The 19,578-nt window shown below is 46.5% G+C and overlaps 1 protein-coding gene across 4 annotated transcripts in view; it reads right to left on the bottom strand.

Annotated features, from left to right (window-relative positions):
* LOC110491229 (CSC1-like protein 2) overlaps positions 1-19,578 on the bottom strand; it is a 91,717-nt gene that overhangs the window by 25,678 nt on the left and 46,461 nt on the right. For all 4 annotated transcript variants that reach the window (XM_036946002.1, XM_036946004.1, XM_036946003.1 and 1 more), the window contains 6 exons: positions 18,106-18,186; positions 15,828-15,951; positions 14,695-14,828; positions 14,341-14,478; positions 6,413-6,566; positions 5,012-5,118 (listed from right to left, as the gene is read on the bottom strand). In XM_036946002.1, the coding sequence (XP_036801897.1) occupies positions 5,012-5,118; positions 6,413-6,566; positions 14,341-14,478; positions 14,695-14,828; positions 15,828-15,951; positions 18,106-18,186 (738 nt within the window). The remainder of the gene's footprint in view (positions 1-5,011; positions 5,119-6,412; positions 6,567-14,340; positions 14,479-14,694; positions 14,829-15,827; positions 15,952-18,105; positions 18,187-19,578) is intronic.

The following is a 19,578-nucleotide window of genomic DNA, read 5'->3' as shown; positions in this document are numbered from 1 at the left end:
ACTCAGCTAAAGCTATCTATGGCCCTAGAAATCACTCCATCACTCCCCTGAAAACAGCTGATGGTCTGACTCTCTTGATCCACCAAAACCAGATCCTGATGAGGTGGGCTGACCCACCAAACCCAGAACCTGATGAGGTGGGCTGACCATCCATTCAAGACCTCAACCATTCGCCAAACTTCCAAGAGGTGTTATCAGCTATCCGTTCCCTCAAGAACAACAAGGCTTGTGGCGCTGACAGCATCCCGGCAGAGCTACTGAAGAAGGGAGGTTCCTGCTGACAGCATCCTGATCAGAGCTACTGAAGAAGGGAGGTTACTGCTGACAGCATCCTGAGCAGAGCTACTGAAGGGAGGTTACTGCTGACAGCATCCTGGCAGAGCTACTGAAGAAGGGAGGTTACTGTTGACAGCATCCTGAGCAGAGCTACTGAAGAAGGGAGGTTACTGCTGACAGCATCCTGAGCAGAGCTACTGAAGAAGGGAGGTTACTGCTGACAGCATCCTGAGCAGAGCTACTGAAGAAGGGAGGTTACTGCTGACAGCATCATGAGCAGAGCTACTGAAGAAGGGAGGTTACTGTTGACAGCATCCTGAGCAGAGCTACTGGAGAAGGAAGGTTACTGCTGACAGCATCATGAGCAGAGCTACTGAAGAAGGGAGGTTACTGCTGACAGCATCATGAGCAGAGCTACTGAAGAAGGGAGGTTACTGTTGACAGCATTCTGAGCAGAGCTACTGGAGAAGGGAGGTTACTGTTGACAGCATCCTGAGCAGAGCTACTGAAGAAGGGAGGTTACTGCTGAGAGCATCCTGAGCAGAGCTACTGAAGAAGGGAGGTTACTGTTGACAGCATCCTGAGCAGAGCTACTGAAGAAGGGAGGTTACTGCTGACAGCATCATGAGCAGAGCTACTGAAGAAGGGAGGTTACTGTTGACAGCATTCTGAGCAGAGCTACTGAAGAAGGGAGGTTACTGCTGACAGCATCCTGGCAGAGCTACTGAAGAAGGGAGGTTACTGCTGACAGCATCATGAGCAGAGCTACTGAAGAAGGGGGGTTACTGTTGACAGCATCCTGAGCAGAGCTACTGAAGAAGGGAGGTTACTGCTGACAGCATCATGAGCAGAGCTACTGAAGAAGGGAGGTTACTGTTGACAGCATCCTGAGCAGAGCTACTGGAGAAGGGAGGTTACTGCTGACAGCATCCTGAGCAGAGCTACTGAAGAAGGGAGGTTACTGCTGACAGCATCATGAGCAGAGCTACTGAAGAAGGGAGGTTACTGTTGACAGCATTCTGAGCAGAGCTACTGGAGAAGGGAGGTTACTGCTGACAGCATCCTGAGCAGAGCTACTGAAGAAGGGAGGTTACTGCTGACAGCATCCTGAGCAGAGCTACTGAAGAAGGGAGGTTACTGCTGACAGCATCATGAGCAGAGCTACTGAAGAAGGGAGGTTACTGCTGAAAAACATCAGGACCTTTTCATGGCCTTCCACACTGTGAGCAGGGAACTGCTATGGGGCATTCTACTCAAATTGGTCTGTCCAGCAAATGTGTCAACATCCTTTGCCAGTTCCATGATGGGATGATGGCTCGGGTGGCCATAGGAGGGCAAGCGTCTATGCCCTTTGTAGTAAGCATCGATGTGAGGCAGGGGTGTATGCTGGCACCTGTCCTCTTCAATTACTGCATTGTGGGAACTAGAAGCACAAGCATTTCGCTACACTCGCATTAACATCTGTTAACCATGTGTATGTGGCAAATAAAATTTGATCTTCCTCCTATGTGTCACCCAGCTTCTCCACAAGGAGTTTGAGGACAGCAGCGGTGTTGTGGTGGACTTCAGGCTGGATGGAAACCTATTCAACATCAGGAGGCTCCAAGCAACCACCAAGGTTTTGACAAAGCGGGTTCTTGAGCTGCAGTATGTTGATGACTGTGCTCTTGTGGCCCACACTCCGGTAGACCTTCAGTCCGTCCTTGTAGCGTCTGTGAGGGTCTATAGCAGGATGGGACAGTCAATCAACACCACTAAGACAGAGGTGGTCTTCCAATGGAGATCCAGCCCTCCACCCACCATTGCTTGTCTTCACCATTGAACACAATGGTTCACTGGCAATAGTCTCGTCATTCAAACATCTGGGTAGCATCCTCTCGGAGGATCGCAGCATCGACCTCGAAATTCAAAACAGGATCAAGCAATCATCAGCTGCCTTCTGGAAACTCAAGACACGGGGTCTTCCAAAACAGGGATATCCGCCTCCACAACAAAGTCGCCGTCTATCAAGCCATTGGCATCACCACACTGGTTTACAGCCTGGGTCACTTTACAGCCGTGACGCCTAGGTCACTTTACAGCTGTGAAGCCTAGAGGTCACATTACAGCTGTGAAGGCTGGGTCACTTTACAGCCGTGAAGCCTGGGTCACTTTACAGCTGTGAAGCCTGGGTCACTTTACAGCTGTGAAGCCTGGGTCACTTTACAGCTGTGAAGCCTGGGTCACTTTACAGCCGAGACGCCTGGGCCACTTTACAGCCGAGACGCCTGGGCCACTTTACAGCCATGACGCCTGGGTCACTTACAGTCGACACAACAAGCAGCTCGAGTGATTCCACATAAGTTACCTGCAGTGCATCCTGGGATTCACCTGGTGCGACCGTGTGACCCATACAGAAATACTTGGTAAGACCAAGTGTAATAGTATAGAGGCCATGGTCACCCAGCACCAACTATAAGAGTATGGAGGCCATAGTCACCCAGCACCAACTGTAAGAGTATGGAGGCCATGGTCACCCAGCACCAACTGTAAGAGTATGGAGGCCATGGTACCCCAGCACCAACTGTTCTAGTATAGAGGCCATGGTACCCCAGCACCAACTGTAAGAGTATAGAGTATAGAGGCCATGGTCACCCAGCACCAACTGTAAGAGTATAGAGGCCATGGTCACCCAGCACCAACTGTAAGAGTATGGAGGCCATGGTACCCCAGCACCAACTGTAAGAGTATGGAGGCCATGGTACCCCAGCACCAACTGTAAGAGTATAGAGGCCATGGTACCCCAGCACCAGCAGCGCTGGCTTGGGCATGTCATTAGAATGTCTCAGGAGTGCTCGCCGCAGAAGATCCTGTATGGCCAGCTATACTTCAGCCGGAGGGGGGGGTGGGGGGGCAGATGAAAACGTTGCTGAAGAAGTGCAACATCAAACCCACAGACCTAGAGGACGCTGCTGCCGACCGTTCCAGCTGGCGACGGCTCTGCCAGAGCGGTGGACAGAGGTGGGAGGAGGTGGGAGGAGGTGGGAGGAGGAGAGGAGCACAAATAGACAGCAAAAACAGCTCAGGAGTTTGTGGATCTGGTAAATATGAAATAGTCCGGGTGGCTATTTGATTCGTTGTTCAGCAGTCTTTTGGCTTGGGGGTAGAAGCTGTTAAGGAGTCCTTTGGACCTAGACTTGGCGCTCCGGTACCGCTTGCCGTACGGTAGCAGAGAGAACAGTCTTGGGTCATGTCTTGGGTGGGCAGACACCGTCTAGAATATGGGTCCTGGATGGCAGGAAGCTTGGCCCCAGTGATGTACTGGGCCATACACACTACCCTCTGTAGCACATTTCAGTCTTATGCCTAGCAGGTGCCATACCAGGCGGTGATGCAACCCGTCAGGATGCTCTCGATGGTGCAGCTGTAGAACTTTTTGAGGATCTAGGGACCCGTGACACATCTTTTCAGTCTCCTGAGGGGGAAGAGGCGTTGTCGGGCCCTCTTCACGACTTCTTTGTTGTGTTTGGACCATGATAGTTTGTTGGTGATGTCGACACCAAGGAACTTGAAACTCTCGACCCGCTCCACCACAGCCCCGTCGATGAGAATGGGGGCGTTTTCGGCCCTCCTTCTCCTGTAGTCCACGATCAGCTCTTTTGTCTGGATCACGTTGAGGGAGAGAGGTTGTTGTCCTGGCACCACACGGCCAGGTCTCTCACCAAATAATTCACTGCTAACTCAGAAGTGGGAGTCATCATCAGATACAATGGACTAGCATAACGTGTGTGAGTCGTACCGTGTCCAGTGTGTGTATGAGTGAGAGAGAATGGTACCGTGTCCAGTGTGTGTATGAGTGAGAGAGAATGGTACCGTGTCCAGTGTGTGTGTGAGTTGTACAGTGTCCAGTGTGTGTATGAGTGAGAGAGAATGGTACCGTGTCCAGTGTGTGTATGAGTGAGAGAGAATGGTACCGTGTCCAGTGTGTGTATGAGTGAGAGAAAATGGTACCGTGTCCAGTGTGTGTGAGTTGTACAGTGTCCAGTGTGTGTATGAGTGAGAGAGAATGGTACCGTGTCCAGTGTGTGTATGAGTGAGAGAGAATGGTACCGTGTCCGGGGTGTGTATGAGTGGTACCGTGTCCAGTGTGTGTGTGAGTTGTACAGTGTCCAGTGTGTGTATGAGTGAGAGAGAGTGGTACCGTGTCCAGTGTGTGTGTGAGTGAGAGAGAGTGGTACCGTGTCCAGTGTATGTGTGAGTGAGATAGAGTGGTACCGTGTCCAGTGTGTGTATGAGTGAGAGAGAGTGGTACCGTGTCCAGTGTGTGTGTGAGTGAGAGAGAGTGGTACCGTGTCCAGTGTGTGTGTGAGTGAGAGAGAGTGGTACCGTGTCCAGTGTATGTGTGAGTGAGATAGAGTGGTACCGTGTCCAGTGTGTGTATGAGTGAGAGAGAGTGGTACCGTGTCCAGTGTGTGTGTGAGTGAGAGAGAGTGGTACCGTGTCCAGTGTGTGTGTGAGTGAGAGAGAGTGGTACCGTGTCCAGTGTGTGTGTGAGTGAGAGAGAGTGGTACCGTGTCCAGTGTGTGTGTGAGTGAGAGAGAGTGGTACCGTGTCCAGTGTGTGTGTGAGTGAGAGAGAGTGGTACCGTGTCCAGTGTGTGTGTGAGTGAGAGAGAGTGGTACCGTGTCCAGTGTGTGTGTGAGTGAGAGAGAGTGGTACCGTGTCCAGTGTGTGTGTGAGTGAGAGAGAGTGGTACCGTGTCCAGTGGGCCTCGAAGAAGGCAGAGTAGTATACGATGGTGGGTAGCAGGGCGGAGAAGGCCCACAGCAGCAGGGTGGGGAAGAACTGGGTCACAATGGGGTTCTGGAGGAGGAGAGGAAGAGAGGGAGGAGGAGGGGAAGGAGAGGGAGAGAGGTGGAGGATGAGGGAGAGAGGTGGAGGATGAGGGAGAGAGGTAGAGGATGAGGGAGAGAGGTAGAGAGGAAGGAGAGGAAGAAAGGGAGGAGAGGTAGAGGATGAAGAAGAAAGGTAGATGATGAGGAAGAAAGGTAGAGGATGAGGAAGAAAGGTAGAGGATGAGGAAGAAAGGTAGAGAGGAATGAGAGGAAGAGGGAGGAGAGGTACAGGATGAAGAAGAAAGGGAGGAGAGGTAGAGGATGAGGAAGAAAGGTAGAGGATGAGGAAGAAAGGTAGAGGATGAGGAAGAAAGGTAGAGGATGAGGAAGAAAGGTAGAGGATGAGGAAGACAGGTAGAGGATGAGGAAGAAAGGTAGAGGATGAGGAAGAAAGGTAGAGGATGAGGAAGAAAGGTAGAGGATGAGGAAGAGAGGTAGAGGATGAGGAAGAAAGGAAGGAGAGGAAGAGGATGAGGAAGAAAGGTAGAGGATGAGGAAGAAAGGTAAAGGATGAGGAAGAAAGGTAGAGGATGAGGAAGAAAGGTAGAGGATGAGGAAGAAAGGTAGAGGATGAGGAAGAAAGTTAGAGGATGAGGAAGAAAGTTAGAGGATGAGGAAGAAAGTTAGAGGATGAGGAAGAGAGGTAGAGGAGAGGAAGAGAGGAAGGAGAGGTAGAGGATGAGGAAGAAAGGGAGGAGAGGTAGAGGATGAGGAAGAGTGGTAGAGGATGAGGAAGAGAGGTAGAGGAGAGGAAGAGAGGAAGGAGAGGTAGAGGATGAGGAAGGAGAGGTAGAGGATGAGGAAGAAAGGGAGGAGAGGTAGAGGATGAGGAAGAGTGGTAGAGGATGAGGAAGAGAGGAAGGAGAGGAAGAAAGGGAGGAGAGGTAGAGGATGAGGAAGAGTGGTAGAGGATGAGGAAGAGAGGAAGGAGAGGAAGACAGGAAGGAGAGGAAGAGAGGGAGGAGAGGTAGAGGATGAGGAAGAGTGGTAGAGGACGAGGAACAGAGGTAGAGGATGGAGGGGTGGAATATTGCAGATGAAGGTTAACAGTTAAGTTTAGTTATAGTACACAGACTAATGCCCCTTTTTCCACCAAATAGGGAATAGGGTGCACCAAATAGGGAATAGGGTGCACCAAATAGGAAATAGCGTGCACCAAAATAGGAAATAGGGTGCACTAAATAGGGAATAGGGTGCTGTTTGGGACACATCCTGACATTCAACCTCCTGAGCTTCAGAAAGAGAGGCCAAAGGTGACTCACGTTGAGGTACTCGACAGGCTTGGTGACGTTGAACTTGTCCATGGTGGAGATGATGATGGCGGGGGTTGTGAGGAAGAAGAGGAGGAGGAAGAGGATACAGTTGATGATGAAGCATCTCAGCCACCAGGGGAACCCTCCAACTGACAGATGCTCCCTGGGAGAAACCAGGAGAGGACAGGTCAATATATCAATCAATCAATAACCAGGGGAACCCAGATGCTCCCTGGGAGAAACCAGGAGAGGACAGGTCAATCTATCAATCAATCAATAACCAGGGGAACCCAGATGCTTCCTGGGAGAAACCAGGAGAGGACAGGTCAATCTATCAATCAATCAATAACCAGGGGAACCCAGATGCTTCCTGGGAGAAACCAGGAGAGGAGAGGTCAATATATCAATCAATCAATCACCAGGGGAACCCAGATGCTTCCTGGGAGAAACCAGGAGAGGAGAGGTCAATCTATCAATCAATAACCAGGGGAACCCAGATGCTCCCTGGGAGAAACCAGGAGAGGAGAGGTCAATATATCAATCAATCACCAGGGGAACCCAGATGCTCCCTGGGAGAAACCAGGAGAGGACAGGTCAATATATCAATCAATCACCAGGGGAACCCAGATGCTCCCTGGGAGAAACCAGGAGAGGAGAGGTCAATCTATCAATCAATAACCAGGGGAACCCAGATGCTCCCTGGGAGAAACCAGGAGAGGAGAGGTCAATCAATCAATCAATAACCAGGGGAACCCAGATGCTCCCTGGGAGAAACCAGGAGAGGACAGGTCAATCAATCAATCAATAACCAGGGGAACCCAGATGCTCCCTGGGAGAAACCAGGAGAGGAGAGGTCAATCTATCAATCAATAACCAGGGGAACCCAGATGCTCCCTGGGAGAAACCAGGAGAGGAGAGGTCAATCTATCAATCAATAACCAGGGGAACCCAGATGCTCCCTGGGAGAAACCAGGAGAGGAGAGGTCAATCTATCAATCAATAACCAGGGGAACCCAGATGCTCCCTGGGAGAAACCAGGAGAGGAGAGGTCAATCTATCAATCAATAACCAGGGGAACCCAGATGCTCCCTGGGAGAAACCAGGAGAGGAGAGGTCAATCAATCAATCAATAACCAGGGGAACCCAGATGCTCCCTGGGAGAAACCAGGAGAGGAGAGGTCAATCAATCAATCACCAGGGGAACCCAGATGCTTCCTGGGAGAAACCAGGAGAGGAGAGGTCAATCTATCAATATAGAACACAACATTATCGTCCATACAGGGTTCATACACATTTTCACAGATTGAAACGTTTTTAAAAATCCATTACTTCTCCATGACTTTTACCCAAATTTCCATGACCAACAATAGTCTGCGTCTCTATATACATACGGAGTCCTCTGTAATTATTGCGACAGCGACACATTTCTGTTGTTCTGTCTCTGCATTCCAGCACTTTGGATTGGAAAATATAACGACTATGAGGTTAAAGTGCAGGACTGTCAGCTTTAATTTGAGGGTATTTTCATCCATATCGGGTGAACCGTTTACCAATTATAGCAGTGTTAGTACCTAGTCGTCGCCCCCTCACACTGACTCTGTACCGTAATACCCTGTATATAGCCTCCACATTGACTCTGTACCGGTACCCCCTGTATATAGCCTCCACATTGACTCTGTACCGTAACACCCTGTATATAGTCTCCACATTGACTCTGTACCGGTACCCCCTGTATATAGTCTCCACATTGACTCTGTACCGTAACACCCTGTATATAGCCTCCACATTAACTCTGTACCGTAACACCCTGTATATAGCCTCCACATTGACTCTGTACCGTAACACCCTGTATATAGCCTCCACATTGACTCTGTACCGTAACACCCTGTATATAGTCTCCACATTGACTCTGTACTGGTACCCCCTGTATATAGCCTCCACATTGACTCTGTACCGTAACACCCTGTATATAGCCTCCACATTGACTCTGTACCGTAACACCCTGTATATAGCCTCCACATTGACTCTGTACCGGTACCCCCTGTATATAGCCTCCACATTGACTCTGTACTGGTACCGCCTGTATATAGCCTCAACATTGACTCTGTACCGTAACACCCTGTATATAGCCTCCACATTGACTCTGTACCGTAACACCCTGTATATAGCCTCCACATTGACTCTGTACCGGTACCCCCTGTATATAGCCTCCACATTGACTCTGTACCGGTACCCCCTGTATATAGCCTCCACATTGACTCTGTACCGTAACACCCTGTATATAGCCTCCACATTGACTCTGTACCGTAACACCCTGTATATAGCCTCCACATTGACTCTGTACCGTAACACCCTGTATATAGCCTCCACATTGACTCTGTACCGGTACCCCCTGTATATAGCCTCCACATTGACTCTGTACCGTAACACATTGACCGGTACTTCCTTGCTATTGTTATTTACTGCTGTTTAATTATTTGTTATTCATATCTCTATTTGGGGGGGGGGGGGGGGTCTTCTTAAAACTGCATTGTTGGCCATCTAAGTAAGCATTTCACTGTGAAGTCTACACCTGTTGTATTCAGCATTTCACTGTAAGGTCTACTACACCTGTTGTATTCAGCATTTCACTGTGAGGTCTACTACACCTGTTGTATTCAGCCTTTCACTGTAAGGTCTACTACACCTGTTGTATTCAGCATTTCACTGTGAGGTCTACTACACCTGTTGTATTCAGCATTTCACTGTGAGGTCTACTACACCTGTTGTATTCAGCATTTCACTGTGAGGTCTACTACACCTGTTGTATTCAGCATTTCACTGTAAGGTCTACTACACCTGTTGTATTCAGCATTTCACTGTAAGGTCTACCTACACCTGTTGTATTCAGCATTTCACTGTAAGGTCTACTACACCTGTTGTATTCAGCCTTTCACTGTAAGGTCTACTACACCTGTTGTATTCAGCATTTCACTGTGAGGTCTACTACACCTGTTGTATTCAGCCTTTCACTGTAAGGTCTACTACACCTGTTGTATTCAGCATTTCACTGTAAGGTCTACTACACCTGTTGTATTCAGCATTTCACTGTGAGGTCTACTACACCTGTTGTATTCAGCATTTCACTGTAAGGTCTACTACACCTGTTGTATTCAGCATTTCACTGTAAGGTCTACTACACCTGTTGTATTCAGCATTTCACTGTGAGGTCTACTACACCCGTTGTATTCAGCATTTCACTGTGAGGTCTACTACACCCGTTGTATTCAGCCTTTCACTGTAAGGTCTACTACACCTGTTGTATTCAGCATTTCACTGTAAGGTCTACTACACCCGTTGTATTCAGCATTACACTGTAAGGTCTACTACACCTGTTGTATTCAGCATTTCACTGTAAGGTCTACTACACCTGTTGTATTCAGCCTTTCACTGTAAGGTCTACTACACCTGTTGTATTCAGCATTTCACTGTAAGGTCTACTACACCTGTTGTATTCAGCATTTCACTGTAAGGTCTACTACACCTGTTGTATTCAGCATTTCACTGTGAGGTCTACTACACCTGTTGTATTCAGCATTTCACTGTAAGGTCTACTACACCCGTTGTATTCAGCATTACACTGTAAGGTCTACTACACCTGTTGTATTCAGCATTTCACTGTAAGGTCTACTACACCTGTTGTATTCAGCATTTCACTGTAAGGTCTACCTACACCTGTTGTATTCAGCATTTCACTGTAAGGTCTACTACACCTGTTGTATTCAGCCTTTCACTGTAAGGTCTACTACACCTGTTGTATTCAGGATTTCACTGTGAGGTCTACTACACCCGTTGTATTCAGCATTTCACTGTGAGGTCTACTACACCCGTTGTATTCAGCCTTTCACTGTAAGGTCTACTACACCTGTTGTATTCAGCATTACACTGTAAGGTCTACTACACCTGTTGTATTCAGCCTTTCACTGTAAGGTCTACTACACCTGTTGTATTCAGCCTTTCACTGTAAGGTCTACCCACACCCGTTGTATTCGGCGCACGTGACTAATAAACTTTGATTTGATTTAAAGGGTTTCCCGGCCCAAGTAAATCAAACTAACTAACGTGATTTAACGATTATCCTGCGTTGTAAAATGATGATTTATTTGTCTTCTTCTCATCGTTTTAAAGGGAAAATGGGTGAAAGTAAAATGGCAGTTTTAACACGAAGAATAAAATGGTCACAACCTCTTGTCCTTGAGAAGATTTGAATAGCTCTGGCCGAGAGGGGCTTGATTTCCACTCCATGACCCTTCACATACATACAGGACTGAGGCTGACACCAAGAGACCCCGCCAGATATGCACAGTCTCAGCTGTGGGGTAATCTGATACCAGCACTCAGCAGTTAGCTAATCATCTACACCAGAGGCCAGTTGTCACGAGTCGAGATCACTTCCGCAGTCAAAAAGAAAGCAGTCAGTCCACTCAGATAATTGTTTAAAAAAATATATATATATTTTTACATTAATCCAATAAAAACCGTTCTGTAGGAATGAGGTGTGCAGTAGCCCGAATACATTATCACAGCATATTGGCTATATGCCTGGTCTATTACATTATCACAGCATATTGGCTACATGCCTGGTATAATACATTATCACAGCATATTGGCTGTATGCCTGGTCTAATACATTATCACAGCATATTGGCTATATGCCTGGTCTAATACATTATCACAGCATATTGGCTATATGCCTGGCCTGCCAATATTGTTCTTCTCAGATCATATTATATTTCAGGACTCAAGCTTTGATAATAAAATACTGTAGATCAGTTGGTGTAGCACTTGCGAGGCACAGCCCTGCATAAATTGAAATAACGTACAAATAATTACCTTTTCTTTAAAAAAATTTACTGGACTGATGGTACCTGCATATGATAATCATGGTGCTTTCAAGAAAACTGAGAACTCTGGGGGAAAAAAACGAGGTCAAATCATGACCTCAGTGAACTTCAGGACGGAAAGTGAGAGCTCTAAGAAAGATGCCAGAGTTTCCGAGTCAGATGACCGTTCAAAATTATTTTCCCCTCCCCTCCTAATTTCCTGCAATTCTCCACATTTTGCTATAGGGCGGAGGTAAAATGTTTACAGTTTTTAAAATGATAACTAATGATTAATGAGCCACACACCACAGTTGGTAATTCAACCATGCTTACTACAAGTTTGGATAGCTGGCTGCTAGACTAAATTTACCAATCAAATAATGTTTTGCTGACAGGGCTAATTGAGTCATTTCTGATGAAACACCAAATCTCTAAATTACACCTCCTGCATTCTACTGTTTCAATACTCAACAGTAAATTGAGAGGCTGACTGAGTCCCCCCCCCCCCCCCCCCCCACGTTAGATCGGGTTTAAGTTCGGGCTCTGGCTGGGCCACTCAAGCACGGGGGTGGCAGCATCATGTTGTGGGGGTGCTTTGCTGCAGGATGGACTGGTGCACTTCACAAAATAGATGGCATCATAAGGTAGAAAAATTAGGTGGATACATTGAAGCAACATCTCAAAACATCAGTCAGGAAGTTAAAGCTTGGTCACAAATGGGTCTTCCAAATGGACAATGACCCCAAGCATACTTCCAAAGTTGTGGCAAAATGTCTTAAGGACAACAAAGTCAAGGTATTGGAGTGGCCATCACAAAGCCCTGACCTCAATCCTATAGAACATTTGTGGTCAGAACTGAAAAAGCGTGTGGGCAAGGAGGCCTACAAACCTGACTCAGTTACACCAGCTCTGTCAGGAGGAATGAGCCAAAATTCACCCAACTTATTGTGGGAAGCTCGGGGAAGGCTACCCGAAAACATTTGACCCAAGTTAAACAATTTCAAGGCAATGCTACCAAATACTAATTGAGTGTATGTAAACTTCTGGCCCACTGGGAATGTGATGAAAGAAATAAAAGCTGAAATAAATCATTCTCTCTACTATTATTCTGACATTCCACATTCTTAAAATAAAGTGGTGATCCTAACTGACCTAAGACAGGGATTTTTTACTAGGATTAAATGTCGGGAATTGTGAGAGAAAAAAATGAGTTTAAATGTATTTGGCTAAGGTGTATGTAAACTTCTTGGCTAAGGTGTGTAAACTTCTTGGCTAAGGTGTGTGTAAACTTCTTGGCTAAGGTGTGTGTAAACTTCTTGGCTACGGTGTGTGTAAACTTCTTGGCTAAGGTGTGTGTAAACTTCTTGGCTAAGGTGTGTGTAAACTTCTTGGCTAAGGTGTGTGTAAACTTCTTGGCTACGGTGTGTGTAAACTTCTTGGCTACGGTGTGTGTAAACTTCTTGGCTACGGTGTGTGTAAACTTCTTGGCTAAGGTGTGTGTAAACTTCTTGGCTACGGTGTGTGTAAACTTCTTGGCTAAGGTGTGTGTAAACTTCTTGGCTAAGGTGTGTGTAAACTTCTTGGCTAAAGTGTGTGTAAACTTCTTGGCTAAGGTGTGTGTAAACTTCTTGGCTAAGGTGTGTATAAACTTCTTGGCTAAGGTGTGTATAAACTTCTTGGCTAAGGTGTGTGTAAACTTCTTGGCTAAGGTGTGTAAACTTCTTGGCTAAGGTGTGTATAAACTTCTTGGCTAAGGTGTGTGTAAACTTCTTGGCTAAGGTGTATGTAAACCTCTTGGCTAAGGTGTGTTTATAAGGTGGCAGTTGCCCATCCCTGATCTACATGTATCCAAGTGAAATAGACCTGGGGTATATCTGGCGTCATAACGCACTCAGGAGAACTGCTGTCTAACCAGAAGTATTTCTTTACAACAGGATGTCTGGTGGTGACATAACGCACTCAGGAGAACTGCTGTTTAACCAGAAGTATTTCTTTACAACAGGATGTCTGGTGGTGACATAACGCACTCAGGAGAACTGCTGTTTAACCAGAAGTATTTCTTTACAACAGGATGTCTGGTGGTGACATAACGCACTCAGGAGAACTGCTGTTTAACCAGAAGTATTTCTTTACAACAGGATGTCTGGTGGTGACATAACGCACTCAGGAGAACTGCTGTTTAACCAGAAGTATTTCTTTACAACAGGATGTCTGGTGGTGACATAACGCACTCAGGAGAACTGCTGTCTAACCAGAAGTATTTCTTTACAACAGCATGTCTGGTGGTGACATAACGCACTCAGGAGAACTGCTGTCTAACCAGAAGTATTTCTTTACAACAGGATGTCTGGTGGCGTCATAACGCACTCAGGAGAACTGCTGTTTAACCAGAAGTATTTCTTTACAACAGCATGTCTGGTGGTGACATAACGCACTCAGGAGAACTGCTGTCTAACCAGAAGTATTTCTTTACAACAGGATGTCTGGTGGCGTCATAACGCACTCAGGAGAACTGCTGTTTAACCAGAAGTATTTCTTTACAACAGAATGTCTGGTGGTGACATAACGCACTCAGGAGAACTGCTGTCTAACCAGAAGTATTTCTTTACAACAGGATGTCTGGTGGTGACATAACGCACTCAGGAGAACTGCTGTTTAACCAGAAGTATTTCTTTACAACAGGATGTCTGGTGGTGACATAACACACTCAGGAGAACTGCTGTCTAACCAGAAGTATTTCTTTACAACAGGATGTCTGGTGGTGACATAACGCACTCAGGAGAACTGCTGTCTAACCAGAAGTATTTCTTTACAACAGGATGTCTGGTGGTGACATAACGCACTCAGGAGAACTGCTGTCTAACCAGAAGTATTTCTTTACAACAGGATGTCTGGTGGTGACATAACGCACTCAGGAGAACTGCTGTCTAACCAGAAGTATTTCTTTACAACAGGATGTCTGGTGGTGACATAACACATTCAATACCCCAGAGGGGAAAGGAGTACATAAATCTGTGCTATATGTGTGTGTGTGTGTGTGTGTGTGTGTGTGTGTGTGTGTGTGTGTGTTCTCACCAGTAGACGTTCTGTGGGTCTGGTGCGTAGCCGACCGTCCAGGAATATGTGTGAAGGTGCTGGCTGAAGGAAGAAGACCTGGGTTCCCTCTGACAGTGGCAGCCCTGACAATTACAGGCATTGTAGTCCTTCAGGATACTGAACAGGGAAGCATATAGGAAGACATCACTCGATTTATAATTACCAACGTAAGATACCCCCCCCAAAAAAAAAGACAAACATTGATTTCCAGCATTCTCACAATAGCCGAGTGATGAACGATACTTGAAAGTGTAGAAGGAGAGATTACAACAACAACAACAACAACAACAAACACAAACGCCCTCTCATTCCTCTGGTCACACAGGCTCTTACATGGCGGTCATGGCTTCGTTCTGGAAGGTAACGAAGGCCATTCCCAGCGGTTTACTGTTGACCTTCTCTTTCTCCTTCCTGTACTCCTCCTTCAGCTTGGACTCCAGCTTGGTGTAGTAACTCACTGCCTCCTCCTGTAGAATAGAGATGGTTAGTTAGGGGGCTTCCAGCTTGGTGTAGTAACTCACTGCCTCCTCCTGTAGAATAGAGATGGTTAGTTAGGGGGCTTCCAGCTTGGTGTAGTAACTCACTGCCTCCTCCTGTAGAATAGAGATGGTTAGTTAGGGGGCTTCTAGCTTGGTGTAGTAACTCACTGCCTCCTCCTGTAGAATAGAGACGGTTAGTTAGGGGGCTTCTAGCTTGGTGTAGTAACTCACTGCCTCCTCCTGTAGAATAGAGATGGTTAGTTAGGGGGCTTCCAGCTTGGTGTAGTAACTCACTGCCTCCTCCTGTAGAATAGAGACGGTTAGTTAGGGGGCTTCTAGCTTGGTGTAGTAACTCACTGCCTCCTCCTGTAGAATAGAAATGGTTAGTTAGGGGGCTTCTAGCTTGGTGTAGTAACTCACTGCCTCCTCCTGTAGAATAGAAATGGTTAGTTAGGGGGCTTCCAGCTTGGTGTAGTAACTCACTGCCTCCTCCTGTAGAATAGAGATGGTTAGTTAGGGGGCTTCTAGCTTGGTGTAGTAACTCACTGCCTCCTCCTGTCGAATAGAGATGGTTAGTTAGAAGACGAAGAAGACGAAGAAGAAGGACTAATGAATGAGAAAACTACGAGTGAGACGGTATGAAAGACCAGAATAGCTGGTCACTCAGGGCAACATATCCAATGGGAATTTGATTGTGGCATTTGGATACGACAAAAAAAACGGCATGGTACTGTAAACGGCGGGGTACTGTAAACGGCGGGGTACTGTAAACAACGGGGTACTGTAAACGACGTGGTACTGTAAACAACGGGGTACTGTAAACGACGTGGTACTGTAAACGACGTGGTACTGTAAACAACGGGGTACTGTAAACGGTGTGGTACTGTAAACGGCGTGGTACTGTAAAACGACGGGGTACTGTAAACGACGTGGTACTGTAAACGGGTTTGAGGTGAGGGTTGAAATACAGCTCGACGTTGGTCTTACCTGTTCACAGCCCTTGATGATACAACAACAGAGATGTCCACAGGGTTTGGGGTTGATCATGGTGGGGATGTGCTCCTTGGACTGTAGGTCTTTAAAGAACTTCATGCTACGTTCAGTCTTCTTCCTGTTTACAGAAACACGTGCTCATATCACATGACCAAATACACTGGATTACTAGACAAATTAGTAGTTGCTCGTAGAGATAGGACCTCTCTCTATCTTTGCATTTGTGCCATTATGGCGTCTGTGACAGCATGGGCAGCACCATTGAGGCTACCTCAATTTTAAAGTAGTTCACGTTCTTCTTCTTTTGTGTTTAAAAAAAAAAAAAAGTGTAAAACTGATATATTGGTGATTTACCTCCTCCTGCAGTGTTGGGAGTACTGAATCAAATCTGTGACCGCCAGATGTAGTTTGGACCACTATCAAGGTCCCAACACACCAAGACAGTCGTGAAGAGGGCACGACAACACCTTTTCCCCCTCAGGAGACTGAAAATAATTTGTCACGGGTCCCCAGATCCTCAAAAGGTTCTATAGCTGCACCATCGAGAGCATTCTGACGGGTTGCATCACCGCCTGGTACGGCAACTGCTCGGCATCAGACCGTAAGGCACTACAGAGGGTAGTGCGTACGGCCAAGCTTCCTGCCATCCAGGACCTTTATACCAGGCCCAAATTATTGTCCCCCTGTATATAGCCTTGTTATTGTTATTGCGTAACATTTTATTTTATTACATTTTTCACATCAATTTATTTTGTTAATATTTTCGTAACTATTTTTTTTTTTAACTGCACTGTTGGTTAAGGGTTTGTAAGTTTAATTTGACGGTAAGGTCTGTTGTATTCGGCGTGACATTAGATTTGATGGCGGTGATATATATCTTATAGCCATTTAAACCAATTAGAGGAAGACTGCTCTGGTCAAAACCCAGTCAACAATACTGAAAATATATATATAGATAAACACAACATGTAAAAAGGGTTAGTTTTATGAGCTGAAATAAAATCTCTCAGAGATGTTTCATAACAAAAACAAAACCTTGATGAAACTGTGGGTTTTGCAAAACCCATGATTTTCTGCACAAACTGTCAGAAACCGTCTCAGGAAGCTCATCTGCGTTGCCCTCAATAGGGAACGACGAAGCGGCAGGTAGCAGCAGGTAAGCTAGTGGTTAGAGCGTTGTGCCAGTAACCGAAAGGTTGCTAGATCGAATCCCCGAGCTGACAAGGTACAAATCTGTCGTTCTGCCCCCTGAACAAGGCAGTTAACCCCACTGTTCCTAGGCCGTCATTGAAAATAAGAATTTGTTCTTAACTGACTTGCCTGGTTAAATAAAGGTAAAAAAAATACATTTTTGACCTGACTGCAGTTTGGCGCTGTAACGTTTCTCATCTTGTGTGTCGCGGATGTATCTCGGCTCCACCGGTACCGGGCAGATGGCGGGTATGGCGTCGTGTGGGCGAGCAGTTTGCCGATGTCAACGTTGTGAACAGAGTGCCCCATGGTGGTGGTGAGGTTATGGTATTGGCAGGTATAAGCCAAAGACAACAAACACAATTGCATTTTATCGATGGCAATTTGAATACACAGAGATATCGTGACAAGATCCTGAGGCCCGTTGTGGCGCCATTCATCCACCGCCTTTACCTCATGTTTCAGCACGATAATGCCCAGCTCCATGTCGCAAAGACCTGGACACAATTCCTGGAAGCTTAAAATGTCCCAGTTCTTCCATGGCCTGCGTACTCACCAGACACCCATTGAGCATGTTTGGGATGCTCTGGATCGACAGTGTGTTCCAGTTCCCACCAATATCCAGCAACTTCACAGCCTTTGAAGAGGAGTGGGACAACATTCCACAGGTCACAATCAACAGCCGGATCAACTGTATGTGAAGGAGATATGTCTCGCTGCATGAGGCAAGTGGTCACACCAGATACTGACTGGTTTTCTGATCAATGTCCCCTACCTTTTTGTTTTAAGGTATCTGTGACCAACAGATTCATATCTGTATTCCCAGTCTTGTGAAATCCATAGATTAGGGCCTAATTCATTTTTTAAAATTGACTGATTTTCCGTATATGAGCAGCAACTCAGTAAAATCTTTCAAAATGTTTCCATGTTGGGTTTATTTTTGTTCAGTGTACTTTAAAATGGTGGAAGCCCCTCAATGGAAAACGCCCATGCTGAAACGTGTTAAATCTAAATCCTCGAACTCTCTCTATGGTATTGCTACAGACGGCGACAGTCGAGCGGAGAGACCACTACCACTTACCTTTCTGAGTTGAGGGACATCAGCTTGGCCACATCGTAACAAATACGAGCCTCTAGCACACAACAGTTTTCATAAGCCTGTCTGTAATTGAGAGAAAGGGGAGGGTGGAGAGGGAAAGAGATTGGAAAGGTAAGAATTAAAAAAGGTATGGACATGGAGGAATCTGTTTTCTACAAGTCTATAGTATTCCCTTCAGTCCTTTGTTGGTTGCGGACATTACATCGTAGGTTAGAAGTCCCTCAGCAGTCTGTCTGTGTAACGTGTCACAGTCATAGAAATAGGACTAAAACATAATGTAGAAGCACCACTCATTACGGTCACCAGTCCACCCATCACGGAATGTTGACTTGAACAGCAATGCCTGTTCTAGTAATTCTGTTTCTATGGTTGGTGACAGTGACCACTGCCAGTACCTATACAGAACCACACCACGGGGGGGGGGGATTAGATTCAGATAGAAAGCATTTCAAATCAAGGAAGTGATGCATGGTCGATATTCTAGTAATCGAATGACCTTTTATCATATTCACTATTACAGGACTGTGATCTAATCACGCTGAACAAAAATATAAACTCAACATGTAAAGTGTTGGTCCCATGGCTCATGAGCTGAAATAAAAGATGCCTGAAATTTTCCATACGCACAAAAAAGCTTTTTTTTTTCACAAATGTTGTGCAAAATTGTGTGTTTTTTCATCCCTGTTAGTGAGCATTTCTCCTTTGCCAAGATAATCCATCCACCTGACAGGTGTGTCATATCAAGAAGCTGATTAAACAGCATGATCATTACACAGGTGCACCTTGTGCTGGGGACAATAAAAGGCCACTTTAAAATGTGCAGTTTTGACACACAACACAATGCCACAGATGCCTCAAGTTGAGGGAGCACACAATTTATATGCCGACTGCAGAAAAGTCCACCAGATCAGTTGCCAGGAAATTGAGTGATCATTTCTCTACCTTAAGCCGCCTCTCTAAAGTCGTTTTAGAGAATTTGGTAGTACGTCCAACCGGGCCTCACAACCGGAGACGGCGTGGTGTGGGCGAGCGGTTTGCTATTGTCAACGTTGTGAACTTAGTGCCCCATAGTGGCGGTGGGGTTATGGTATGAGCAAAGACCTGGACACAATTCCTGGAAGCTGAAAATGTCCCAGTTCTTCCATGGCCTGCGTACTCACCAGACATGTCACCCATTGAGCATGTTTGGGATGCTCTGGATCGACGTGTACGACAGCGTGTCCCAGTTACCGCCAATATCCAGCAACTTCACACAGCCATTGAAGAGTGGGACAACATTCCACAGCCTGATCAACTCTATGTGAAGGAGATATTGGTCTCTCTCTCTGCAGAGTACTGAACAACTGAGTGTGTCTGCCCCTCCCCCCTCCCAGTGTGTCTGTCCCCCCCAGCCCCCCCCCCAAACCATTGAGGCTTGCCAAGTGAAATCAGGAAATCATTGGGACGGCAGGGTAG

This window comes from Oncorhynchus mykiss, chromosome 16 (genome assembly GCF_013265735.2).
Source record: "Oncorhynchus mykiss isolate Arlee chromosome 16, USDA_OmykA_1.1, whole genome shotgun sequence".
NCBI lineage: Eukaryota > Metazoa > Chordata > Actinopteri > Salmoniformes > Salmonidae > Oncorhynchus > Oncorhynchus mykiss.
This window is presented reverse-complemented; position numbering and strand designations above follow the sequence as displayed.